Raw genomic sequence first — 25328 nt, forward strand, 5'->3', positions numbered from 1 at the left:
TAGTCTTTGATGGTGTAAAGAGTACCAAAACATCCTGCTGAAAGTAATGCTGTCCCTTTGCTTAGTAGAAGTAAAATGACTGGTGTACAAAATCTACTCTAGTAAAAGTAAAAAGTCGGCCATGTAAAAACAAAAACAGGCATTGTTACGTTTGATCTTTCCCATGCAGTGCCAAAAGAAGACGAAGACACAGATTTCAAACTAGGTTCTTTGAACTGGAAATAACTTTACAAAATGAATGAGTGTTGACACATTAAAGCATGAGGAGTGTCTGTATGTGTTGATGGTGGCATGCCAGGCAAGAACAAATCATCGTCAGTGATTCCTAACACAGGCAAAGATTTTTTTTCTATCACTTACAACCACAATCAATCACTTTCCCCTACACTTGAAAATTCATTGATCATTTGCGGGCCTGGTATCATCACTCAGTAGCACATCAGCTCACCGTGTTGCACACAAAAAATTAGAGATTTGTAAGAATCAGGTTGTATTTCAGCTAACACTACTTTTCCGCAGTGTATTTGTTCCTATACACTGACAAAGCAAATTTGAATTCTGTGTGGGCAGGTGATTTATCAGCATCTATCCACGATTTTTTCACTGGGTGACTGATATTGTAGATCATCTGCCTTCTGTCACAGAAGTAAATCTCGGGTAGGAAATGTTTCAAAATGTCTGCTGGTTGATGCAGACACACAAAGAGCAGAGAAAGCTTTGATTCAAATGTCTCTCAGGGAGACTAAGAGCCAGGAAGGAAATTCTTCTGAGTTAAGACGGCGCTGAAGATGCTGCCCAGAGCAAACACCCAGTGAGTCTGTCTGACACACACACACACACACACACACACACACACACACCAGTGTTTCACCCAGAGTTTTATTCTTGCCAGGGCGGAAAAGCCTCTGAAACAGTATTTTGACCATCACAGGACACTAAAACTAATTTGAAACCCAGACTAATGAAATTCTTTTAGGTGGGTTATGGTGGGGGAAACTCTGACACACACACTCACACACACACACACACACACATAGCCACACACTTTACCCCTCTCTTTCTCATTCTCTCATTGTATACGCACATACACACCAACACAAATACACAATCCCTGCTCAAAAATAAACAGGCACAAAATGAACTGGAGACAGAAAGATGATTTTGATGTGTTATTTTTGCAGAAAATTGAGTTTTCACAGGTGGAGCGACTCAACCGACTTCCAAAAAACTGTGTCAATACTCGTTAATAACAGAGACCTGTTTTTGCTAAAAAGGCCTAACATTACACCTCCTTAAAAACAAGAAGGGGAGAAGAATGAGAACGAGCAAACAGAATGTGTTCAATTCACGTAAATAAAAAAAGCACCGTAAATTGCAGAGTAAATATGACATCATTTTGGGGGAGGGGGGGTGGGAAGTACCGCCGCCAGGTACTGTACAACTGAGTGAAAAACATGCTAGAATAAATGTTTAATGTGGAAACGTGTGCACCACAGTAGAAATAATCCTCCATGCTGCCGCCTCTATTAAAACACAAATTGTAAAGGAGTTTCCATGGTTTTCTACAGAAGGACATTGTAATCGAGTGCCTTCAAAACAGGCTGTCACTCTCTCTCTCTCTCTCTCACTCTCTCTGTCTCTCTCTCTCTCTCTGGTGCGTTAGCTTTGTCTGTTGAGACTGTGAACACGAAGCATTGGCCCATGGCGCTGCTGGCACCACAAGCTCCAGTGTCTTCTTCATAGATAGTGTGGGGGGTCCCAGGGCCGAGATGAGCAACAACCTTTTCTTAACATGATGTTGAAGTTTCTGTCTCAACTGCAGACGCCGCAGCACTCAATGCAAACATTTCATTGGAGAGCCACCTATATTTGCTATGGGTTTTTTGTTTTTTTTAAAGTTATTTTTAGCAAACCGAAGTCACACGTGCAGACCACCACATCGTCTTCCACGGTGGTACTGAGCAGAAGACAATAACATAACCCACGTCTGAGTCATGAAGGGGAAGAGTCCTCTCCATCACCCACGATTCACCTCTAAACATTTACTTCTGCGCATGTTTAAGAAAAAAAAAAAAAACAGATCCAACCCGTGTGGAGTGTGTTGGATTTTCGTGACGAGCTTTGACAAGGCGACTGAGCTGATGGATGAGAGAGGAAAAGAGAGGAGGTGGTGCAGTGTTGGCTCATTTACTCGGAGGATAGTAAGAGAACAGGGGATGCAATGTGTGGAGAGAGAGACATCTGGAGCGGCTGCTTCAGTGTGGTCAGTCACAGAAACACCGTGTGTCCCAACACCTATAGGTGAGACTGAAACAGAGAGGAAAAACACGGGGTGAAAAGTTTTACTTTTAGTTTTACTTATTTTTACGAGTGTGTTCTTCTACTATCCTCATGAGGACCAAATGTCCTCACAAGGAGAGGAAGATGAGGAAAATCCTATAAAGTGAGGATGTTTTGTCGGTCGTTACCCTAAAGTAGCCCCTTGTGTAGGTTAGCATTTTGGTTTAGGGTTAATTAAGGTGAGAGGATTAGGTTTAGGTAAGGCTTAAGCTTATAGGAATTTATAGTATTGTGTTACATCACCAAACGGCCATCTTGGTAGGAAAATAATAGGTGATTCTAATAAAGATACAGGTGATTATAATTAAATGACAAACACAGCCAATGAGCTGTATATATGGTAAAGCATCATATTGGTGGAAATGCTTGTGACATCATGGGAATACGATGAATACACCAAGTTTATGGGAGATTGGCCTGTTGAGTTGAGAACATAGACACTAAAATCATCCATGTGTTCTTGGTAGATCATTAGATATTAGGTTCGGGAACAAAGACCACACAAACACACCACCAGTTTCCTGTTGTTAGTGAAATGGCCTGTAGATTCATAAGTTTTAAAAAATTAAATATCATTGACTCAACTGTATGTATCAACTTCTGGAACTATTTCAGGCGAGCAACCCTGTATTTTTAGCTGTGTCTCTTGTCGCCCACCCACTGCTGCCAAATCCTCTAGCGACTTTATTTCTCAAAAGCAACTAGTGACAAATCTAGTTACTTTTTGGACCATGAGGAACAATGGCAATTTGTTGACTCCCAAAGCATTTGGCGTTTGTCCACATGGCTGGGGAGCAACATATGCTCAGGAAATCTGAGCCTCAACTGAATCTCCAAACCCCACCTACAGCTAATGAACACCGTCGGCTGGTAAAATGAACACTGTCGGCATCGCCCTGGTAAAATGAGCTCCAGATGAGTGACATGCTCATGGCATCGTACTCCAGCTGACATAACTTGAGTCTTGAATGTTCTGGCCTGCTTTTTGCCTTTGCCAACCACACACTGGGCTGTGGGGTTGTCGTGTTTATTGATGGTTTCATGCTCTTCCAGCACCATGCTGTGTCCAACTTGTAAGGAGCTGCGGGACGCCTGTGGGGGGGCTCAGTATTAGTGTTCAGCTCCATGAAGCGTATCCAAAATGAGGGAAGAACACAAAGAGCTACAGAGAGAGCTGGTGCACATGTCTCCATGCAGGTGTTTCAGTCTGAACCTGGTGCGGCTGGCCAGGTTGGGACAGACGGTGGGGAACAGTCAAGGTCTGATGTGAACTCTGCTTACAATAAATCACCAGAAGAGTACATTTTGTTTTTCGAAGACATTTCTGACACCTACTAAACGATGGGCAACCTAAACTCAAACTTCAATCAGGCGGCTGAGAGTAAAGTGGGACTTCACCGTTACCCCAGATGACCTCTCAGCGAGAAGCTGACAGAGGCTTTGGGGTCAACAGGCGCAGCGATGCCAAGAGGTGGAGGGTGCTGTGTGGGGACGGCGCTGTGTAAACTTTCCTATGGACTCCAGTCTGATGAAAGACTTTGAAAAAGGAAGGAGAGACAGGCGCATACAGACAGGCCGGCCTGCCAAACTGACATCACTCTGCCAAACGCTTAGTGCGAAAAAACGTCCTGACAGAGCGAGCGAGCCTGGCCCAGTCCGGTGATCTACGGCTTCCTGCCCCATAGGCACAGGCACAGAGACAGCGGTGAAGTCCATTAATGCCCGGCTATTAGCGTGGTAATTACAGAATACTACGATTTACTGAGATATTGAGACAATTAATCTAGGTGAGCTGATGTTCTGAGACCATCTGGTAATTAACCGCTCCCCGGTGCTGCATATGCAGTCCATCATATCTGCTGCAAATGAGGGGGAACTGCATCCGACCGCTTTCAACACCCTGAAACCGGCCCTCAAGGAAACTTCCACTTATTAATGCACGGCCAACAGCAGTCAGTCGGTGGTACGTTTCCACTTGCGTGTTGAACTGAAAATGCCTTACGTAGAGCTTGTCAGCTGTACTTAAGCAAAGTGTCTGGTTAACTAGCTATTTCAGACCTTAAAGAAATGTCCACATTGACGATAATAGACACTGAACTATCTTTCCACCCGCAACTGTCTCCGTTTGCATGTGACCCGTTAAGGTGAGTGACAGAGTATGGAAGTTTCCACCCTGTAAGTAATGTCCGCTCTCGGGTCGCTCCCCCTTTCCCCCTCCAAATCCCCTGCTGCCTGAGTCAGACTGGGACAATATTGATGGTGGATTCTTGGTGCTCGCGGTTTGTTCAAGTGTCTACAGGCAGCGTTGCCCCTCCAGCAGCAGACAGGCAGCGTCCCTGTCTAGCTCAGACCTATAAAAAAACAACAGGGTGCCAGAGAAACACATTACACCCCTCTACTTTTATAGCAGTTCAGGCTTTTACATCAGCACATTGTCCTTCTCTACAGAATAAAATGAGACAGATCCTCAGCTCTTCTGTATTCCACTAGGCAGCAGCGGAAGACGCTTAAGGCAGTTTAAGTGTGATTAAAATATAATCAATGCATGATCCTGAGAGGAAAACTGCACTCTCAAACCAGATTAAAAAAAATCTATTAAAAATGAATCTCCCATGGTCTTCATGTACAATGCTTGATAGTGCAAGACTATTGAACACTGTGACTGTGTCAGCAGTGAGAGATGTTGTTAAGAGTTTAAACCTGTGGCCTCTTGTCTCTCTCTCTTATTTTGACTTCTCACTTTGACTCTCCTCCACTTTCCCCTTAGCTTTCTATTCCTCCCTCCTGACGGCCGTGCGTCTACCTGTCCTCTGCCTCTGTCTGTGGGCCGGCATGCCCAACCCGTCCGCACTGTTTACAATGTGGACTGTCAAAGAATTTCACATTAACGTGTGTCCGCGTAGAGCCTCTCTTTCCTTTGCCCACCTCATGTTAATTTCGTTATACTCTTCCCAAAGACAAGATAATAAATATGTGAATCTATGTGATTCTCTTTTAGAATTGTCTTTTTGGTTATTTACGTCATACATACATACACGTGTCTTCCGAGAACTAAATAAAGGTTGAATAAAAAAAAGTGCCTTTTTATTGTTTTGTCAGGTTGTAATGTTTGGACTTTCAATGTTGCTTGAAATAGAGTTCCTGAAAGTGTGAGGACTATGAAGAGCGAAAAAAACATGTGTGGTCATGGCATTTCTGTCCAAAAAAGACAGAAATTCAATAAAGATGTTAGATGTGAATACAAGAGTGTGTGGCAAGTGCACAGAAATTCTATAAAGTTTGAAAAAAAGAGAGAACCAGACAAATTTGTAAGGGAAAGACAGGAAAGACCAGACAGCTGTCCAGTGCTGGCATGGCCTGCTTTGACCCCTATCCAACGACACACACACTTACTGTAATTTACTGCCAAACACACAGTTGTCTTTTTCTTGGCATGTGAAGTACACACAGAAGTGTGTGTGTGTGCGTGTGCGTGTGTGTGTGTGTGCAGGGATGTAGCGCAGGGTGAACCCACCTAAACTCACTTTACACACGTTTTTTTATCTGCGGAATAGAGTTTACCCTCCTTTTCAGACTCACATAAATCTCTTATGATGTAAATTAATAGTATGGATCATAGTACGTATCAATTATATATGGATAAGTTCAATTAAGGGGGAAAAAGCAGAAATAAATACTTTTAAGAAAACGTAATTAATTTGGGTTTATAGTGGTGGTTGTTTGCCTTATGATCATCACCGACTGGAATAATTTACCCACCTTTTTATTTACCGCTGCATAACTGTGTGTGTGTGTGTGTGTGTGTGTGTGTGTGTGTTGAGTCTAGATGCTTTGTAAGGCTTGTGTGTGTGTGTGTGTGTGTGTGTGTGTGTGTGTGTGTGTGTGTAAACCCACGCCTCTGGTGGAAATGCTATCCTTCATCTAATTCAAGTAGCAGGCTTTTTGAATTGGTCCAATCTGTAGCGTGGCCATCCATCATACTGACAAGAAAAGGACTGGAGGGTTCGATACTGGAGAGAGACTCGCCTCAGGAGGTTATGGGCCTTGACAGCATGAACCACACCGATCACACCGACCACATTTACATGCACACAGAAAATGAGATTATAATATAATGTGATTAAGACAATACTGTGAGTAAGACGGGACCCATGTAAACACCGCACTCTCATTATGTTCTAGTCCAAGTAAGAGGAATGTAGCAGTAACAAATCGCTGATTACATGAGAAAGCTCTACAACCGCTGGGCTTATAAATATATGTTTTTATTTAAATTCCTGAAAAGTTTTGGACATTTCACCTATGCAATGATATGTGGAGTAATTGATGGAGACTAGTCATAACATGTATACACCTTCATCGCATTTAAAGTGAGCGTAAACACACTGTTTGCAGCCAGTCTCCAGCCTAGCACACAAATTTTGAAAGATGTGGAAAAAATGGAGTGGGGAGAGAGAGTGAATAGATTTGTGTGTCTGTGATAACGGATCATCCATCTGTACTTGGGGCGCGGTAACAATCTTCTAATCGCAAAGCATTTGATGCTGCCAAAGGTGAAATACCTGCCTTGACATCACTGATTGAGGTGAGGACAGAAAGTTTCAGCCCATAGAGAGCAGAGAAGCGGCTGCAGGACTCTCTTTCTAAAAATGTTGAAATTAGGCACAGGATTAATGTTTTTCACTCTATAGAAGCCATGTAATCATGTTTACAGCTCAAAAGACGTTGATTTAGTGCTGATTTGCGCTTTAAGTGTGATCAAGTAGTATTTGTCATTTACGTTTGAATATTTGCAATGACCCCATGTCACATAAAAAACTGATTATTAGGGGAGGTTTCACTTTATAGACATAAATGCACTATTGTCTTATTCGGATGCTTGGCAATAGTCATGCCTGCATGTGTCTACCTGCCTGTCCAGGTCTGTGCATTGAGTTTTCAGACCTTGACGCTGTCCAGTGACAGAAGCCTCTGCCCACAGTAACAGAGGTCCTAGATGTTCAGACGGTCCAGACTGGCTGCCTGCAGGACTGAACCAGCCTGACTGACATCACCGCTGGCTCCGGCTGCTGTTTGCACTGGAGCCTGAAGCTTTCTCAGACAGAGACGGCAAACACATTACTAATGGTGTGAAAATCAAGCAGTAACGCTTAGAAAAAGAATATGCAGTGGCAAAAGAATGAAGGCAAATGTTTTTCAGTGCACTGATGATGTATATCTCTTGTCAAATGATAAGGACAAGGAAAAATGCAACTGGACAGGTACTGACTCTAACTAGATATTTCCTTACATGTGAGAACATTTTAGAGCCGTCATAGTCCGCTGAGCACAGTAGATTAGTAAAGTAAGTAAAGTTAAATTAAACCACAATATTTATACTTAGATAGACTTTAAACTTAGACTTTAGATAATCTGGCACACCCTAAATGCTACCTCTTGTATTTCAATGCATTTTAATTAACTTTAAGTGACTGACCTGATGTACAGGCCATCTCACCATCTTTCCTCAAGTTATACAGAGTCCAAACTAGTTTCTCCATTGAACTCTGTAGGAAAACTAGCCAAGAGGAACCCACTGCTGAAGTGACCCTGTGCAACACAAATGATCAGTGGTGCAGGAGCCATATTGGAGGGTTTAGTAATAGTCACACTGCCCCATCTGCTGGACAGTCTACTCTACCCACAGAGGCTGCTCAAATGTCATTTGTCTTGAGGTAAGCATACCAGTTAATATTGTTTATTTAAGTAATTATATATCTATTATATTATAATAAATAAGTAAGTAAGTAATTATTTTGTTTATTTCTTCACAGAGATTCCCAGATGCTGAGCAGAAACAGTACTGGAACCTGATGAGCGAACAGTTGTAGTCATGTTACACACAGTGGGAACTATTTATGAACGGGCAGTGTGACGGCCAGCTGGAGCCAATCCAAGTGTGAAGTGAATGGAGGCTCAGAGAAAAGACGATCATGTCTGACTGTGATTAGCTGATGCTCATGTCAGTCATATGACACTTGGGCCCTGACGGTGAAAAGTGAGAGTGACCTCACATGCCCTCAGCATGTTCAGCCTCTAGGATATAAGTCACATCTTATATTCGTATACAGTAAGTCTCTCCTGTTGCTAATACAACTGTCAAATCAAATCCCATGTATGTGAAACACGTGGTTTGTGCCTTTTGGTTTATTTTATGGTTTTTGTTGTTCATTCACTTGTAGGCCTACCAAAAATTTGTATACACTTCAGTATGACTAGAGACCTGCATCTTATTTATGTATGTATTTATGTTATTAGTAATTAAGAGAAGCTTGCCGCAAAAAATATTAGTTTTTCCCCCAAAAAAAAGTTGCATAAAAGGGATCTAAATCCTGGGATCTAAATCCCAGATTAATTGCCTCACAGGTGTGAATAGGCCTGAATTGCTAAAAATATTTCTCTTCAAGATGTCAGTGTGAATCCAGTCTAGTGCAGGACAGGCCAACTCTGACTGTTTAGATCCTTAAATCCACAGGTGGGCGATGGATTAAAAAGCAGACAAACTTAAAATACAATGGATTGTGTGCAGGTGATTGCCACAAGTGAGTGATAGCTGGTTTTAATGCCATTATGTCAGTCTAAGTAATGCAGGCCCATAAAACACTTGACATTGTCCTCAACAGAACCAAAACACCCCCCCCCCCTCTCTTTTCCTCTTCGTCACATATCAGCCCGCCTTTGCACTTGCCCAAATATAAACTAAGTTTCTTGGCTCTGGGACAGGTTGAAACGGGGAGGAGTCTCACCAGTGAGTTCAGCTCAGGACAGACTGAAGGACAAACAAGCAGGAAGGCAGAGAAAGAGCGAATAAAATCAGCAAAGGATCTGCCAGAGAAATAAGACGGAAATAAAGCATATTGAATATTGTGTGGATAAAGAAGAGTAAGTTTTCATCTGTTTTCCTTACATTTGCCTAGAGATGGAGTATTAGAGCTGTTGATATTCAATAACACAAGTAGGCCCTGCTTCACCCTTAGATGTTTTCTACATTTTGTTTGTTTGTAGGATATTAGATTGTCAAACAATATCACTGATTTCTCATGCAAATGATCTGCTTAGACATATATAGTCTGTTAATATACCTGTAAAGGTGTTATCCTGTGGTGAGTTGACATACTCAGGTCTGTCTGGTGTGTGTGTTTTGGTTGAGATCAAAGGTTATGAGCACATCTTTGGTATGTAAATGAAGTAGGAGCATAAACATGAGTCATTCTGGGTTTCAAATATATTGTCATGTAGCACAATATCAACATATATGAATTCACAAAGCTTACCTGAATATTGTCATTGTTTTTCTCTGACAGATACGCTGTGTATGTCCTATGTGTGTGTGTGTGTAGTATGCATGTATAAAATTTGACGTTTACCAAGTGAGACTGTACACGCTTTTTTTATTTTTTTATTTATCTATTTATTTTTTCTCTCAAATTGATATGCAGGCATATATGTATGCATTTATGCATGTGGATATGTATATGTATATAAGTAATTTATGTTCATTGTTATCATTTTGTAAACTATCATTGTTTTTATCTAAACCGATGGCTCAGAGTTAATTGGGGGGCGGGTGTGAGGGAGGGAAGTTGTTTCGAGGGAGACTTGAATGATGCAACCAACTCATTTTGGAAAAGTGATGTACCAGGTTCAAAATCAATAAAGACATGTGATACAAAAAAAAAAAGTATGCATGTATGATTCAGTAAATTATCTCCGCTGCCAGTGTCTTACTGTCCTCCTCTCTCCCTCTGCTCCTCTGCAGATGTCTCTGTCTCCGGCTGCCTTGGCCGCCCGTCGGGTGTTGGCCGCTGCATCGCATTCAAGCCACGAGGGAGGAGGTCAGAGCGGCTTTATGGTTCCCTTCATATAGTAAATGTGCATGACGGCCTCCGGATTCAGAGCTGTACGACGGCACGTCTGGGTCACACACAGTTGGAGTGTTTTGTTGAACATTAACTGAAATGTCTACAAAGTTGGCAAACTGCCTCCACATTCATGCCATGTTTGTGCCCTGCTGTAATCCTGCAGTTTGGTATGGCAACGCATGAGGGTCAAAAAAGCGTTGTTAAATTGTTTTTTCTAGTACTGTTATGCCTAGGGATCCATAGAGAGATGTAGTGTAATTTACTTTTTCATTATCCCATAGTTAATAACAGGCTCCATCAGTGCTCTTATTTCTACTGGGAACAAATTAAGTAGAAAAGAACGGAACAAACTACACTAATAAAGGTAATTTAATTCTAGGCGCATGTTGATTTAAGGTAATCGACATGTCAATCAGGAGTTTAAAGTTAATCAACATGTCAAGCAGGAAATTAAAGATAATCAACATGTCGATCAGGAGTTTAAATGAAAGAAATTTGGAGAGATACTTCACATTACTTGGCATAACATGCTTGCAACATTTACCACGACTGGTTCTGGTTTCCACAGCCAGGACCTGGAAGATCCTGACGATCGTCTTGGCCATTCCTGGTGTCACCGTCTGCATGGTCAACGCGTACATGAAGATGCAGGCGCACTCCCACGAGCAGCCGGAGTTTGTGGCGTATCCTCACCTGCGTATCCGCACCAAGGTCAGCCTCACTGTCATTCATGAGAAATGCCTACTGGGTGCACTTTACTTTCACCTGTCTATTCCTCCTGACTTAACATGGTGTGAATAAAACACCACACCTCCAGTAATAGGTAAACATGATACTCTGGAGTGAATACGTTCTTGTGAAAAAGGCTCAAAGCAATATTTTCACCCGATGTTGAATCTTCCTAATAAGTCGACTTGTCTCCTTCCAGAGATTTCCCTGGGGTGATGGAAACCACTCTCTCTTCCACAATCCTCACACCAACGCTCTCCCCGACGGCTTCGAGAGTTCCCATCACTGAGGGGTTCACTGCTGTGTTTTCTGATCTGTGTTGCCCACCTCTGACTGCTGCATGCTTAAAAACCTCCGATCTGTAATGTACCTGGCCTAATAATACTGACCCAGGGTCCAAGCAGCACCGCCATCATGCGGTGCACCAAGAGGCGAATAAAACCAAACTTTCTGCTGTATCACAATGAGTGGCATTTCATTTCTGTTCTGAGTATGGAGTTTTTTTTTGGGGAGATGAATGTTTGGACATCTCATTATCTAGACTATGTTTAAGTGTTAAGTACATAGTTAGGCATTTAAATGTGCTGTGTGTGGAATTTTAACACCAATACATTTTAAGACACTGGTATAATCACCGTTAAACTAGACTATTGCTGAGAAGATTGGCCTCTACACTGCATTTTAAGGAAATCTGCTGGATTGCTTTATGGCACAACATCTAAATAGATGCATATTGCTTTTTATCTGAAGACATTTCAGTGTAAGGAGATTCAATTTACTGTTGAAAAACCATTGTCAGATCACTATATACCCATTTATCACTGTATACCCGAGCTCAAACAACATGAAACTTGCAGAAAAACAAAATGATGTTCCGACATATTTATTCAGGGGCATAATTTTACGTGGAACAGGTGAAATCTAAGTATATATATGTGCTATCTCAATCTCTGCTACTCCTTATCTCTATGTACAGAATAAACAAATGGCACCTAGACCAACCCTGATAATTCCAGTACTTCCAGCTAAATGACATTTATCAAATGTATTGAGGACATTCACTTAGATCTCTTTTCTAAATGAAAAAAATATAAAAAAATAACTTCACGATACAAATGTCATTAGAAGTTAATGGAACGAAGCAAATTATAATACAGTTTGTTACATTATGTCATGCTGGGACAGGGCAACTAGGCTATAGTATATCAATTTACACCGAAGTTAGACTAAATATAAATTTAGGCTTCTAAATTCTGAAAATAAATCAAAGGTCAGTCAATTCTGTAAACAATGCTGAAAAAAAAAAATTCAAACAAGACAGACAGCATGTTTTCAGGTCATCATGCTGTTAAAACCTGCATTTGCACTATTCAGAGACATTTATGATAAATTATCACAACGGCAACTTCTCTGGAAGCTTATTACAAGCCCGCAAGTCGACTCTCACACTTTCTGTGCCCTCTGACTTCATGTCCCCAGTCACTCTTCCAAAAACATTTCAGTCGTTGCTCAGCTGACCGCGGCTTTGGCCAGACTCAGTAGATCCCGTTTCAGCGTCTCCATACAGTCGGCCTCTCTGGCCAGTCTGCGAAGGCAATCCCCAGCAGAGGAGGAGGAGGAGAACAGTCGAGGAGAGTCCTGACACCCCAGCAGGAGAGACAGGCAGGCCTTGCCCAGCGCTGGGTAGCTGTACCGCTGGGAAAACCAGTAAACCTGGGGGAGGAGAGCGGCCGGGGCCCAACCTCCAGCAGCGGCTCCTGAACCGCAAAGGCAGTCCTGAGCAGCTGATTTCAACAGCTGTCCTGAGCTTTCCGTCAAGTTCTTTGGTCTTAGCTTTAACTCTCCTGGATGTGATGATTTGTCCATGATTGACGAACACCTAGATTTGGAAACTGGAGTGCCGCCTGTGATTGTCTTCAGGTCCGAAGTTGTATTAAGTGCCTTGTTGACCTTTCGGACTGGTCCAGAGATAGGGGGTTGTTTACTGTCTGTTTGGTGTGGGGAATTAGCTACGGGATTGTTTGGTTTCTCCGTCCGTCCGGGTAAGTATTCTGCCTGCACTTCGACACCACTCAGCTCCAACTCAGATGTTCGATTAGCCAGGCTCTCGTCAGCAGACTCCCCCTCCAGGCATTCTTGGTCCATTTTAGACGAGGCCCTCTCTGTGCTCTCCTCTGCGGGAGCTGCTGCAGCCCGACTCGCAGCCTTGGTAGAACGGGACAGGAGAAGAGACACGCAGAGATCCTCCGCCTCCCTCTGCAGCTCAGTCACCAGGAACCTGCACGCTCCGATCATCATCTCACCTAAAGGGGTTTTCTGGAAAGCCAGTTCCCCCGTGAAGTGCTCCTCTGTCTCCCGTCGGCGGCTGCCCAGTCCTTCAAGGGCCAGTGATCCTAAAAGCTGACACTGTCCTCTGATCCTAACCCCGGTGTCTCCATCCTGTTCCTCTGTGGTTTCTGTGTCCTTGGTGAAGCGGCAGCCATGCAGGTAATGCAGCACCGGCAGCAGCATGCCTCTGCTGACGTCCTTGATGGGGATGGCTCCTCCTGCGCTGCCCTGCGCTTCTCCAAACCCGCCCCTCAACAAAGCCCTGAAGTATTCAGAGCCGACCCCGTCCGTCCCCTCCGCTCCAGCCACCACTTCCCTGTTGGCCGAGACCCGGGTCCCGTCGTCGAGCAGGAAGATGAGGTCAAAGTTCGAGTCACGGTAAGGACAGAGGTCGGATAGGCGAGGCTTTTTCAAGGGAGGGGGCGAAATGACCGAATGTGTGAGTGTTTTGACCGGACTGAGGTGTTTTTTGTCGAGCTCCGTTTTGGCGCCACCCATCAGGCTAGACAGGCATCCAATCAGGAGAGAAAAGTACAGCGAGTGCAGCTGGGAGGTCGGGCCTAAATGTGGTGAATTAAACCAGTCGGAGAGCAGCCTTCCACATTCGGCAGTGTGGTCGTCCTCAGCGTCGTCCTCGTCGCAGCCCAGGGGCTGCAGAGCCAAGAGCAGCCCACCGTTGTCCAGAAGAAGTTTCTTCAGCAGGGACTTGTTGCTGTGGGAGAAAAAGACGCTGTCAAGTCAAGCACCTTGATGATTATACCAAATCCTCAGTCCAATGCTTATTTCAACAAGTAATTAACCTTGCAAACTGCCCATGCATTATTACAGGATGTCTGCAAGATTCATAAAGTTAGATCTAAGACTTTTAATGGCAGAAAGAAATATAAGACTAATTTCACTGCTTAACTGAATGTGAAAAGGATCAAAAATCAAAAAAGCCTCCATGACTGGGCTGATTTCTCACCAGAAAAACAGCAAAACAAGAAGCAACATTTTTAAGACCTCTAAAACTGAACTGACTTAAAAGCTGCATTTAACAGTGTTCAAGGACTTCTGAGGCCCTGAATTTTGACTTGTGATTACCACTGAGCTCACATCCATGTATCTTTCATGTATTGTTCTTCCCACTGAGGCGACGCTGCGACTCACCTGCTGATCAGCGGCAGAGAAAGAGCACAGTTCATCTTGTCAGACTCGGAGCCGGACAGCATCACATGGGACAAAACCCCAGAGCCAAACCCAGACTCACACTGCACACGCAGATTATTGAGAAGAGTAAGACCTACAGGGACAAACAGACAGAAGACTGTTGTAAAAATGGCTCTTGTATACAATGAAATGGGCCAGATGTTGTATGTAATAATAAATTGTTTAGTTCTGATTGGCTGAGTTATGTTCGAAGCTGCTGTAAAATTCCTGATAACTGCACACCTATGACCACATAGCTGTTAATTTAAATATTAATAATACTGCAATGTATAAAACACACTTGTGACTGAATAACAGTTAAATATTAATTCGCTACCCAGAAATCACCACTGCTCAATGTAGTCACCAGTGTGGTGACTACATTGAGCAGTGGTGATTTCTGGGTAGCGAAACAACAAACAACAAAGTGGTTGCTAAGTGGCACATAAGCACCAGTGTGGTGCTTATGTGCCACTTAGCAACCACTTTGTTTAGCTAATGGTCAAGAAATATATTGCTTGGCAGAAGAATAACATTTAATAATGATTTAATTATCAATTAATATTAAAGATTCATTAAACATTTGCACTCTCTTTTAAAAATTTGCATTCTTTTTCAATTGCTTTACAGTGATTTTGCTCAGAGGGTTTTAGGCCTAAGAACCTTCATCTTACCAAGCTGTTTGACTTTGGCTTTCACTCGGTCCGTCTGCCTCCCTTCTCTCTTCGTCCGGCGCTCTCTCTGGCAGAGATGGTGGCGAATCAGCGCCACCGAGCCGGTTCGGACCAGCGCCTGCAGACAGTTGGGGTTGCAGCTCAGTCGGCACAGCATGCGGAAGCACCTGCTGCTGGGGTCTTGGTGCTGGGTGAGGTAGAAGAGCAGGCCGGAGACGACGCCCGAGTTGACCAGAGCGACACTGGGGTCGGTGGCGTGGGAGAAGCGCGACAGCAGCAGCAGGATGGGCGACTCGGGCGTCCAGGGCTCAGGGTGGTAAGGGTGGTAGGCCGTGGGTCGGGGGGCCGAGGGAGGGGTGTCAAGAGTGACCTTAGTCAAGCGAGCCGCCGGATGAACCCGTGGCCTCTTCCTGTGAGGGGACGAGAACTTTGACGGGGAGACGGGCGTTTGGGAAGTTTTAGTGGGGGAGGAGAGAGCCGGGGGAGAGCTGAGCTGGATTTGAGGTGTGAGCGCACCGGATGGCTGAGGATGGGAGGGAGGCGGATCCACGTTTTTACATGGAGACGACAGTTGGGGCTGGGATGCAGAGGAAACCGGGCCGGGCTGAGCTACATGTTTGGAAGCGGAGGAGGCGATAGGGTGGGAAGGAGAGCAGCTTTTCAGAGAGGAATGAGAATCGGGGTTTGGGGAGGGGGTCTGAGGGGATGAAGAGGGCGGGATCTGAAGACTCCCCCAGTCCCCCTCCACTCCGCCTGAGGAGTCCAGCAGGTCCCCCTCGGAGGAGATCAGTCCCTCAGACACCAGCCAGGACCTGGATAGAGAGAGATTTGCAGATTTAGAATAGAAAATAATATAATAAACAAATCATCCACAGTTAAAATAGATACAAAAGAAAGTTGTGTTTGATTTTCCATACCTGAGACTTAGAAAGCTGGATGAGCCAAGGCCTTGCTCTTTACCAGCTTCCTCCTTCCTGCACCCCTCAGGAGGTGGAAAGTCAAAGGAATCAAACCAGGACGAGGGCAGGAGCTCGGTGGGAGACACGCTGGAGGCGAGGCTCACGTCCATCTTCTCAGCAGACGGCTCCTCCCCTTTGGCGAGCTCGACTAGTCGGCCGACAAGCAGAGGGACCAGCCCCAACTCTTGCAACTGCTCCAGGGCAGATTCATCATAAACGAAGTCGACGCAGGCCAGAATGGCTAGCCGGGAAAGGGGGTGACTCTGATGTGCGGCCAAAAAGCCAATCAGCGCCTCTAATCCGCCGCTCTCCTTCACCTTCGCCCGGTTCACCGCTTCCTTGCAACACAAGCAGAGCGCTTTGAGGAACACTCCGGACTTCAGCGGGTCCCTCTTGACCTCCTCGGTGAATTTCTGAATGACCCCCAGCGACCCCACCAGAGGGCGCAGGCACCCTTGGGAGCACATGTTGGCCAGGGTTTTCAGCGCCAGCTCTTCGAAAGGTTTGCCGGACTCCCCCGACGCCATGACGCCGAGCTGAGCGAGGACTCCAGAACGGGACACCTCCCTGGCGCATTCCATCCCGCAGCCCCGGCTGAGCTCGTGGAGGGTCCTGAGGGCCACCCGCCGCAGCCCCTGGGGGTATTCTGGGGCGATGAGAGGGGCGAGGGCAGGTAAGGTGCCTTGGGTGAGCAGCAACAGGCGGTTGGAGGGCGTGTCCGAGAGGTAGAGGAGGGCCCGGGCAGCGGACTGAGCGCACTCCATTTTGGGACAGGGGGCTTTGGTCGGAGCAGCGGTGGGCGAGGACGGGGCAGAGGAAAGAGACACACAGAGGAGGAGAGGGGGAACACCACCTGTATTAAAAAAAAGAGAGAAAGAGTAACAATCCATCACTGAGAAAAGAGCACAACGACAATCTCCAATAACATTTTCCAGTACATAAGTACATAGGTGGGCACATTTCTTTACTTAATGTTGCCTCCATACATAGATCTGGTCATATGAAGAGCTAACAATGAATGGCGAACAATGCACATTTGCACTTCAGGACACATTTCTGCACATGTTCCTTCCATCTGTAAATCTGAAAATGAATAGCTAATGTTGTATATTACACATTTCTGCAGATAACATGCTACCTCCATCTGTAAATCTGGTAATGGGAATAGATAACAAGACACATTTGCACATCAGCCCTGTAAATCTGAAAATGTGAATACTTAAGATGCACATCCTGCATATATGCTCTTGCTCTGGACTGTAAACCTGTAAATATTTAGCTGCAAACATCTGTAAATCTGTCAACAGCCAACATAGTGATCATTCTTTCTAGCCAATAGTAACTCAATATTAATATGATGAATACGTATTGTCAATCTTATCCTATTCTTTGCTGCTGCAACGACACGATTTCCCGTCGTAGCAATAATGTTGTATCAGATCTTATAAACTGAACTGCCAGCTGAAAATGATGCAGTGAGACATACTGACATCGATCTTGTCAGACTTACCAGCAGAGTGGATGAGGGCTGAATTCTCTGGATCCATGGCCAGGTTTCCCAACGCCCGGGCCGCTCTGTTCTGAACCGTCTCCATGGCTACGTTTCTCTTCAGGATGTCCACTGAGAAAGGCAAGAAAAAATGTAAGGATTACATATGAAGTGCATTGGCTTATACAGTGTATTTTCTCACGTTTGTGTTGTTCTTGCTCTGGAAAATATCAAGTGTTGACAGAACAAGTGGATTATTTATGCTAAAACTGATCAAGAGGACAAATTCTCCATACCCATTTGTGTTTTCACTTACCCACAATAGTTATGCCATCAAGCTTGCGAACCTGAAATGGAAGACATTTTAAATGTTACCAATTTTAACGGCTGATTTACAGAGGTGCGACCAAGTCAACTTGGCTTGAGTCCCAAGTTAGTCTCAAGTCTTGAGGCTCAAGTCAAAATGTAGAACACCAAGTCAAGTCAGAACAAAGTATCCATATTAATATCTCAAATGCAATATTGTTTTAATAATATAAAATTTGGTAGCATCATGAGTTTGATTTCTACAATCAGTTTCAACTTAAATAAATTCAATCATTCCATACAAATTCAGAAAACAGAATATAAATTCAGTCGTCTGGTGGAACAAATCTCATCACTTTCAATCTGAGTCATTTACACAAACACAAGATCTTTTGTCAAGACTTTAGAAACCTTTTCAAGTCGTCAAAGTACAAGTCTAAGTCAAGTCCCAAGTCACCAGAACCCAAGTCAAGTCTCAAGTATTCTCTTCATGCATCAAGTCAAGTCACAAGCAATTCAAATCGTGACTCGAGTCCAAGTCGTGTGACTCAATCCCCCCCCCCCCCTCAGCTGTCAACAGCCCCCTCAGCCGTCCCTTCACCTCACCTCTGTGCGCGTCTCCAACTCGGTGCAGCAGTTGGCCAGGATGCTGAGAGCCAGGTCCAGGGTCTTCCTGGAGCAGTCTGGGTTCCTCAGCAGGTCCAGGAGCGGCTGAAGTCCGCCCTGACCTCTGAACCGGGCGATGCCAGCGCTGCCGCCCTTGATGTGCTGCGTCCGGATGGCGACCAGCGCTCGCCACTGGGCAGCTCTGGTCCTCTTGTCCAGGTCCCTGCCGCCGCCGCCGCCCGGGTCCGCCCTGCCGTTCCCCCGGTCCTCGGCCGCCGAGCCGGGTTTGGAGAGGTGAGACAGGCACCAGGTCAGCGACGACTCCGGTGCTGATGAGGGTCCGTCTCTGCATGGAGCTGGACCTCGAGTCTGTTTCCAGTTACCTTGCACAGGTGCTGCTGCCATGGTCTCACTCCCTGGCAAACACCGGCTTCACTTATATTAAGTTTCCTCTTGTCACTTCAGACACTTACAGACACCGTGGAGCATCATAGCAGGCTTACAATGAAGTGCAGAGAAATTAACTAGAATGTTGTTGTCTTTTTTTAAATGTTCAAGTATTCAACACTGGGTTGAAACGTCCTCGTGATGGTTTCATTCGCATGTTTTTTTTTTTTTTTTCAAAGTTTCCACAAAACTGAAATTACTGGTCAGAAAACTACAGATACCAGCATGAAAATGAAAAATTGTACCACCTGACGCCACACTCGCTAGTGCTGATGGGAGATGGAGTTCCAATCGCTTCGGTCCACTCCCTACGAAAACAGGCCTACATAGTGAGAAGGCCGAACAAGCGTTATTCTACATAATGGAGGTGCATTTGTTCGATGTAGTATATTTTTGCACTTCAAAGGAAGAATTAAAGCTCTATTTGACCAATGTTTTGATACCAATGGCCGAATAAATTTTATGAAACAAAAAGCAATCGCCTTGGTTAGCCGCTAACGCCATCTTTAGCCAAGCAACAAAACAGGGAGGCGGTCGGGGGAGGGAGCAGGGCGTGAAGGGGTGGGTCGGTTGGATTTATCGTGGGATTTGTAGTTTAAATTGTACTGCCGGGTCTAATCTCGCGGTGCAATTTCTCCCCTTGAAAAACTACAAGCCCCGTGAGAGTGAGAAATGTCACCTCGCTTCTAGTAAATCGCATGGTTCAGGGATTGTAGTTCAGTCGGCGCAACAAAACACACAACCCCACGTTTGTAATAACCGAAAAGAACTACATTCCCCGAGCCGCCGGGTGAAGTTGTTATAATCATCGTTTTACTTGATGCGGAAAAATCCATCGGTGCCGCAGAGAGGTTGTTAAATTCTACGATAGATTCAGCACTCATAAAAACAAACAACTTGTAACCGCCGCCGCAGTTGGACAGCATGGAGGTAATCGAGACTATTGTGACAGAAAGTGTTGAAGTGGAGGAAAATGAAACTGTGGTGTCCAATCTGGACGCCGAAAAGACAAAAGCAGGTTAGTGCGTCCAGTGTGAAGTTAACCACATTTCATCCGGTCATCGCATGCGAGGAGGGCTTGATGAGTTCATGATCAGAGGCGAGACGGTGCCTTGTTGCGTTCATGAAAGTCATAACAAGCTATTACGATGTCAGTCATATAGGAATAATAACTATATGTAATCTGGCATCACTACAAATATGATTTTCATTAAACATAGGCTGTGTCAAATGGTCAAACTTTAAAAACAAAACAAAAAAAATAACTAAAAACAATTCATGTTTAGAGCTAGGCTGTGTGTTGTTTAATCAATTAATCAATCAACTGACATGATCCATCTTTGTTTTCTTCTCTCCAGAGTTTGTCTGGACTCTGCAGGCCACATGGCACCTTGTCAACACCCGCCTTGAAATGGACCAGGCCTTCGACCAGCCAGTGTGCAAGAAGAAGAAACTCTGGGAGATGGTGGCAGAGAAGGTGAACATCAAGCTGAGGGAGTCGGGGGTCACCGATGTCACCGTCAAGGCGTACGAGTGTGACCTGAAGTGGAGGAACATGCTGGCCACGTACAGGAAGAACTCGGAGCGGGCCAAGAGGCTGGGGGCGGGCAGCGTGCACTGGGAGTTCTTCAAGGCCATGCACGAGGTCCTGGGCAAGAGCCGGGAGGAGATCGAGGCGCAGCGCAGGGCCAAGCTCAGCGGCACCAAACTGGGCAAGGCCATAGCCAGCAAGAGGTTCACCCCCATCCTGCCCACGCCCCCTCTGACCGCCGCCGCCACCGCCCCCTGCGCCGCCCGCCCGCCGCAGGACGTCCTGCAGCTGTACATGGAGCTGCAGGAGAGGAAGATGAACATGTGGGCGCAGCAGAAGGCGCTGGAGGAGAGGAAGATCGAGGCCATCAACAACCTGGCACAGGCCATCTCCAGCCTGGCTCAAAAGAACAGTGCACAGCTGGCAAAGGACGGACAGTGACGCAACTCTTGAGCTGCCATTTGGGGTTTTTCCCTCTTTCAAAGATGACAAACTTTTATGACACTGCATGATGATGATGGTTTGAATGTGTTTCGAATGGAAGTTTCTGGTTTGAGCTCGGCACTTTTGCACTGTTACTGTTTCCAGAAGAGTTTGTCCAGTTTGAATTTTTTAGAGCTGAACATAAAATCAGATTGTATTACAATAAGGACCTGCTGAACTGAAACAGGTACCAGAGAGAGAGAAGTCATATTTCACATTTTTTCATATGAAGACACAGTTCAAATGCCAGTTGATAAAATTGTCTCTTTTTTTGCTGTCTTTCAATGTTTGCAGTTAGCACCCATTTTTTCTACCATAATGGAAAAGTGGAGTATGTTTGCTTGAGGTGTAGGAGTAAGAAAAGCTAAAATTACCCACAGGTAATATATTAATGCAGACATCCACCACCACTGCACCAGTCACTGATTAAATAACATCCATACCCATCAAGCTTTGCTTCCAACCAGTTTCAAAGAAACAGGTTTAGATGTTAGTGAATCAAAAAATAAAAAAAAAAGTTTTATATTAATCTGCTTCTTCAGCCTGTTTTTAAAGAAAACCTATGCAAGAGGTTGATCCTGTAGTTTTAGGAAGAAATAATTGAATAATGCAGTTGCACTTTTGGTTAATATGCAAAAGTAATTGAGGCTGCCAAGGAAATCTGTTTACACTGATGTGCTTCCAAGGCAAGGGCCACTTTGAAATCTAACTGGTTGTGAAGTGGCCTGTAGGTTTGACTTTGAGTATTGCTGATTCATTGTATGCATGACAGTGCATGTCATGTAAATGTCTTGGTCTGATTATCTTAATCAGAGTAAAGTCATAATTGATGTAAGCGTAACCCAATTAACACAACTAAATTTGTGATCAATCTTAAAATGTAAATATTTGGTCTGATTTTATTCTGTTTTTTAAATGTCTGCAAGCCCTTTGTCAAATGTCAAAAAGGCCAAAGAGGAAGTCAGCCTGGTTGCAGCAGTGGGGTTTCTTTCAGAGATTGAGGCACAAGTCACCCTTTATGGAGCAACTGCACAACTCTGACCCAAATGAAAGAAAAAAGAAAAGAAATCTTCCAACATTTTTCATTTTAAATCAAGATGTCTGCAGGCTAGATGTCATTATGTCACATCCTTCTCTGAGTAAACTAACCCGACTTTCAATAAATCCATATAAACTAAAGTTACTGGGGAAACCAGTAACAAACAATGTAAATGCTTTAATAACCAAGCCATCACCTTAACCTGATCACAGTAACCGGAGTGTTGTGTGTGTGTGTGTGTGTGTGTGTGTGTAGACATACCCAGTAAGTTAGAGATTCTGTTTAAATAAATGACATTTTATAATAAAAATGTGTTCATTTACTTCTGTGAATACAAACTGTACAACAGCCCTTGTCCCTCATCACCACCTCCATCATCATCACATCATGTCCTTGCAGAATCAAAGTCTTTATACAACAGCTGTGAGATGGCGTCCCGTCTGCTTACGCCCTCCTCCTCCTCTTCCTTCCCCTCTGCCTCCTCGGTCATGGCTTCCTCTTTCTCCACTTCTCCCTGAACCTCTTGCCCCATGTCCAGAAACACATTGTGCAATACACAGGCAGTCAACACAACCGCTCTGGCTCGCTCATAATTCCCAATATCCAGATACCTGAGCCTTTGAAATCTGGCTTTCAGGTTGGCAACAGCCTGATCCAGGATGTTAAAATGCACCTCCAGCGTCTTGTTGTACAGATTCTCCCTCGGTCCGTGACCCCCGGCGTGCGGAGTTAAAATCTGAGCGGTGAGCGGGTATCCGGCTCCGGCCACCAGGCAGGAGCCGGGCGGCAGCAGTTCGGGACGCTGCCGGAGTTTGTCCCTCAGAGCGCCGCCTCTGTCCGCGTCCGATCCCTTACTGATCCTGCAGTGCAGGAACCGGCCTCTCCGGTCGCAGACGAGCTCCAGGTTCAGCCAGGAGTCGGGATGGGCCTCCTTCTTCATCCTCTTCACCTCGGGCATCGTGCTCTCCACGTCGTGCTTCCCTATCGGCAGGCGGATGGGGATGCGGGTGTGGCCCAAGACTCCCAGGACCTGCGGGACGCCCTGCTCTTCCGGACCCTCGGCTTTTCCCAAAAGACTGGAAAGGGGGAACAGGGCTTCTACTGCCTCTCTGTCTGGAGAAGGGAGAGAGACAGACAGAGAAAACTCAATATTATCATTTGTAGACTCTTATTCACCCACAACCTGTTGCCTTTGGACTAACAGGGTTGTACTGTCTGTCTAAACTCTTCATCCCACAACACAGAAATCAACCCACCCACTGGCCATCGGATTTGCTCCTCCTCCAGCATGTTGACGCGTTCGCAGAAAGAGAAGAAGATCCTGTGGATGTTTCCCTTCTCCAGGCGGAAACGGGTCGACACGGAGCGGTAGCTGATGCGCTTGGAGAGCAGGGTGAGGGACAGCAGGACCGTGTGGGACAGGGATAAGCGAGCCCGTCCGGCCAGCCGAGCCCTGTTGTAATGCGATTTGGAGTTCTGGAGCAGGTCTGTGATGTACTGATGGGACAGTAAGACGAGATGAAAGAGATGTGTGTGTCAAAAGAGCGGTATCCAGAGTCAGTCCGTGGATTCAATTGGTTATTTCAGGTGAAAGTGATCATACACCTGCAGAAACTGTGGGCTGGTTGGCTATACACTGCAAAATATGTAATTCTAAGTCATTTAGTCTAATTTTCTGTCTTAAAATCTTCAGTGAAGTGAAAATTATGCCATTGGGGCAGAGAAAATCTCACTTGCTTCCAATGCAGTTTCACCTATTGTAGAAATTTCCAATAAGGAATGTCAGTATCTTGAGACAAACCAAAATAAGGCAGATATCACTATATTTTAGTACCAAGAAAATGACTCTTTAGTCGAGAATAACATTGAAATGAAAGTGAAGTCACCTCAACCCCGTTTGCAGATGTTCTTCTCTAAAGTCAACTAAGATTTTGAGACTCAACACAAGACTGAATGGCTTGTTAAGATGGACAATATGCCGTGTATAGGACTCACCTTGACTGCAGCACTATCCACACTGTCCGGAGGCTCTTGGGCCCCTGCCGTCTCCTCCTCAACGGGACTGGATGTTGTTGCTTCGGTGGATAAAACCTGTGGCTCCACATGAGCTTGAGTCTGAACCAGTTGTACGTATATCGTAGCAGGAGGCTGAGCTTTAACTTTGGCTATCAGGTCTGCCTCCAGTATCTCTTCAACCGCCTGGTCCAGTCGCTGCTCCAGCTCGCCCTGAGACAGAGGCTCCCACTCCCGCTCCACCATGTCCAGCACGGCTCTGCCAGCCGATAAAACATGCTCCCTGATATCCATTTCTCCTGCTGCTGAACGACCCAGATACTCTCGGTCGATGTGTCAGACCAGAAGTCGTTGTTATCTGCACATTAGCTGCAGGGAAGAGCGGCTAGCCGGACCAGTTGTGGCTAGCAACCGACAGGGACCGCGAACAACCATTATCGTTGCTGGCAAACGGCTAATCCAGCGAGCTAGCTGGCTAGCTAACGTATGATGCATTCATGTGTTCTCGGAAATGTCGCAGAAAACTGGGCAGCACATAAAAAACGACTGAGGAATATTAAAATGATGGGATATAAAAATGGGAAAGTGGGAGTTTGCTATGACAACCGAGAAGTCATGTCCATAATTGATGGCAAAAGTGATGTAGACTACTTATGTTGTTTGTCGTAAATTCTCATTTGGCACTCGAAATGATTACTGTTGTAAGTTTATTTTTCCACTCTTTGGATTACTTTTATGTGTCACACATCTTTGCCCGTACTTATACGTTGTACTAATAACTACAATATGTTGACATTAACAGGTCTAAGTTACGTTACCAGCACAAATAAAAGTTTTGCCAAATAAACTTCATCAACAAACATCAGTAACATTCCTAAAGCGCATTTTCCCTCTTCTACTACTAAAACTACTTTTGTCACAGCCAGGGGTCCATTGTGGTATTATTTCAGACCAATGGCACTCGAATGCGCTGCTATTACGATTTATGGGAACAGTGGAATTACGAGGAGTACCTGAAGGCAGCATTAGCCAACCTGTAAATTCGTCGTTTACACCCATGGTTATGATACTCCACCTACGAGTTAAGTTCCGTTACTTTTTGGCTGCCGACTACCTGAGCTACAAAACGAGCGCACCCACCCTGAACATTCTTTCAACATTTCAACATTTCTTTTCTTTCTCCTGTTATTGTATTTTACACTTTGTATAAAAAATGACACGTGTACTTGTTTGGTGCGTTGTCAACAAATCTTTTTTTCTTTTTTTTTTTTTCTTTTTAAAAGACCAATCTCACT

The 25328-nt window shown here is 44.9% G+C and overlaps 4 protein-coding genes across 5 annotated transcripts; 2 read left to right on the forward strand and 2 right to left on the reverse strand.

Moving 5' to 3' along the window:
- Positions 1–9114: 9114 nt before the first annotated feature.
- On the forward strand, positions 9115–11428 carry cox6a2 (cytochrome c oxidase subunit 6A2). Its single transcript, XM_071531110.1, has 4 exons — positions 9115–9261; positions 10139–10214; positions 10810–10952; positions 11170–11428. The coding sequence occupies exons 2-4, from the start codon at positions 10139–10141 to the stop codon at positions 11257–11259; spliced, it is 309 nt and encodes a 102-aa protein (XP_071387211.1). The 5' UTR covers positions 9115–9261; the 3' UTR covers positions 11260–11428.
- Positions 11429–11850: 422 nt separating this feature from the next.
- Positions 11851–19404, reverse strand: armc5 (armadillo repeat containing 5). Its single transcript, XM_071531109.1, has 8 exons — positions 18521–19404; positions 17925–17955; positions 17630–17740; positions 16078–16972; positions 15756–15972; positions 15161–15683; positions 14448–14580; positions 11851–14010 (listed from the first exon to the last, which is right to left on the reverse strand). Exons 1-8 carry the CDS (start codon positions 18923–18925, stop codon positions 12480–12482), a joined length of 3846 nt encoding a protein of 1281 aa, XP_071387210.1. The 5' UTR covers positions 18926–19404; the 3' UTR covers positions 11851–12479.
- A 394-nt stretch (positions 19405–19798) lies between these two features.
- Positions 19799–20939, forward strand: LOC139654087 (uncharacterized). Its single transcript, XM_071531111.1, has 2 exons — positions 19799–19985; positions 20326–20939. The coding sequence occupies exons 1-2, from the start codon at positions 19892–19894 to the stop codon at positions 20937–20939; spliced, it is 708 nt and encodes a 235-aa protein (XP_071387212.1). The 5' UTR covers positions 19799–19891.
- LOC139654088 (putative nuclease HARBI1) lies at positions 20763–24465 on the reverse strand. 2 transcript variants are annotated; one of them, XM_071531113.1, is made up of 3 exons: positions 24016–24465; positions 23277–23517; positions 20763–23133 (listed from the first exon to the last, which is right to left on the reverse strand). In XM_071531113.1, exons 1-3 carry the CDS (start codon positions 24325–24327, stop codon positions 22406–22408), a joined length of 1281 nt encoding a protein of 426 aa, XP_071387214.1. In that variant the 5' UTR covers positions 24328–24465; the 3' UTR covers positions 20763–22405. The 2 variants fall into 2 exon arrangements, with proteins under 2 accessions (XP_071387214.1, XP_071387215.1); XM_071531114.1 differs by having other exon boundaries at positions 20763–23129; positions 23273–23517.
- Between the last annotated feature and the right edge of the window lie 863 nt (positions 24466–25328).

Source organism: Centroberyx affinis, unplaced genomic scaffold (genome assembly GCF_046629955.1).
Source record: "Centroberyx affinis isolate AG114_WGS23_722 - 3 ecotype Tasmania unplaced genomic scaffold, CSIRO-AGI_Caff_v1 ptg002033l_1, whole genome shotgun sequence".
Taxonomy (NCBI): Eukaryota; Metazoa; Chordata; class Actinopteri; order Beryciformes; family Berycidae; genus Centroberyx; species Centroberyx affinis.

Bases quoted from the DNA above. Each gene is read 5' to 3' on its own strand.
- cox6a2 (XM_071531110.1), top strand. From the start codon at position 10,139: ATGTCTCTGTCTCCGGCTGCCTTGGCCGCCCGTCGGGTGTTGGCCGCT. The intron at 10,215-10,809 runs GTCAGAGCGGCT...TGGTTTCCACAG, and splicing joins TTCAAGCCACGAGGGAGGAG to CCAGGACCTGGAAGATCCTG. The intron at 10,953-11,169 runs GTCAGCCTCACT...GTCTCCTTCCAG, and splicing joins ACCTGCGTATCCGCACCAAG to AGATTTCCCTGGGGTGATGG.
- LOC139654088 (XM_071531113.1), bottom strand. From the start codon at position 24,327: ATGGATATCAGGGAGCATGTTTTATCGGCTGGCAGAGCCGTGCTGGAC. The intron at 23,518-24,015 runs GTGAGTCCTATA...CTGTCCCATCAG, and splicing joins TGGATAGTGCTGCAGTCAAG to TACATCACAGACCTGCTCCA. The intron at 23,134-23,276 runs GTGGGTTGATTT...TCCCTTCTCCAG, and splicing joins GCAAATCCGATGGCCAGTGG to ACAGAGAGGCAGTAGAAGCC.
- armc5 (XM_071531109.1), bottom strand. From the start codon at position 18,925: ATGGCAGCAGCACCTGTGCAAGGTAACTGGAAACAGACTCGAGGTCCA. The intron at 17,956-18,520 runs GTGAGGTGAAGG...CTTCCATTTCAG, and splicing joins AGTTGGAGACGCGCACAGAG to GTTCGCAAGCTTGATGGCAT. The intron at 17,741-17,924 runs GTAAGTGAAAAC...TGCCTTTCTCAG, and splicing joins TGATGGCATAACTATTGTGG to TGGACATCCTGAAGAGAAAC.
- LOC139654087 (XM_071531111.1), top strand. From the start codon at position 19,892: ATGGAGGTAATCGAGACTATTGTGACAGAAAGTGTTGAAGTGGAGGAA. The intron at 19,986-20,325 runs GTTAGTGCGTCC...TCTTCTCTCCAG, and splicing joins CGCCGAAAAGACAAAAGCAG to AGTTTGTCTGGACTCTGCAG.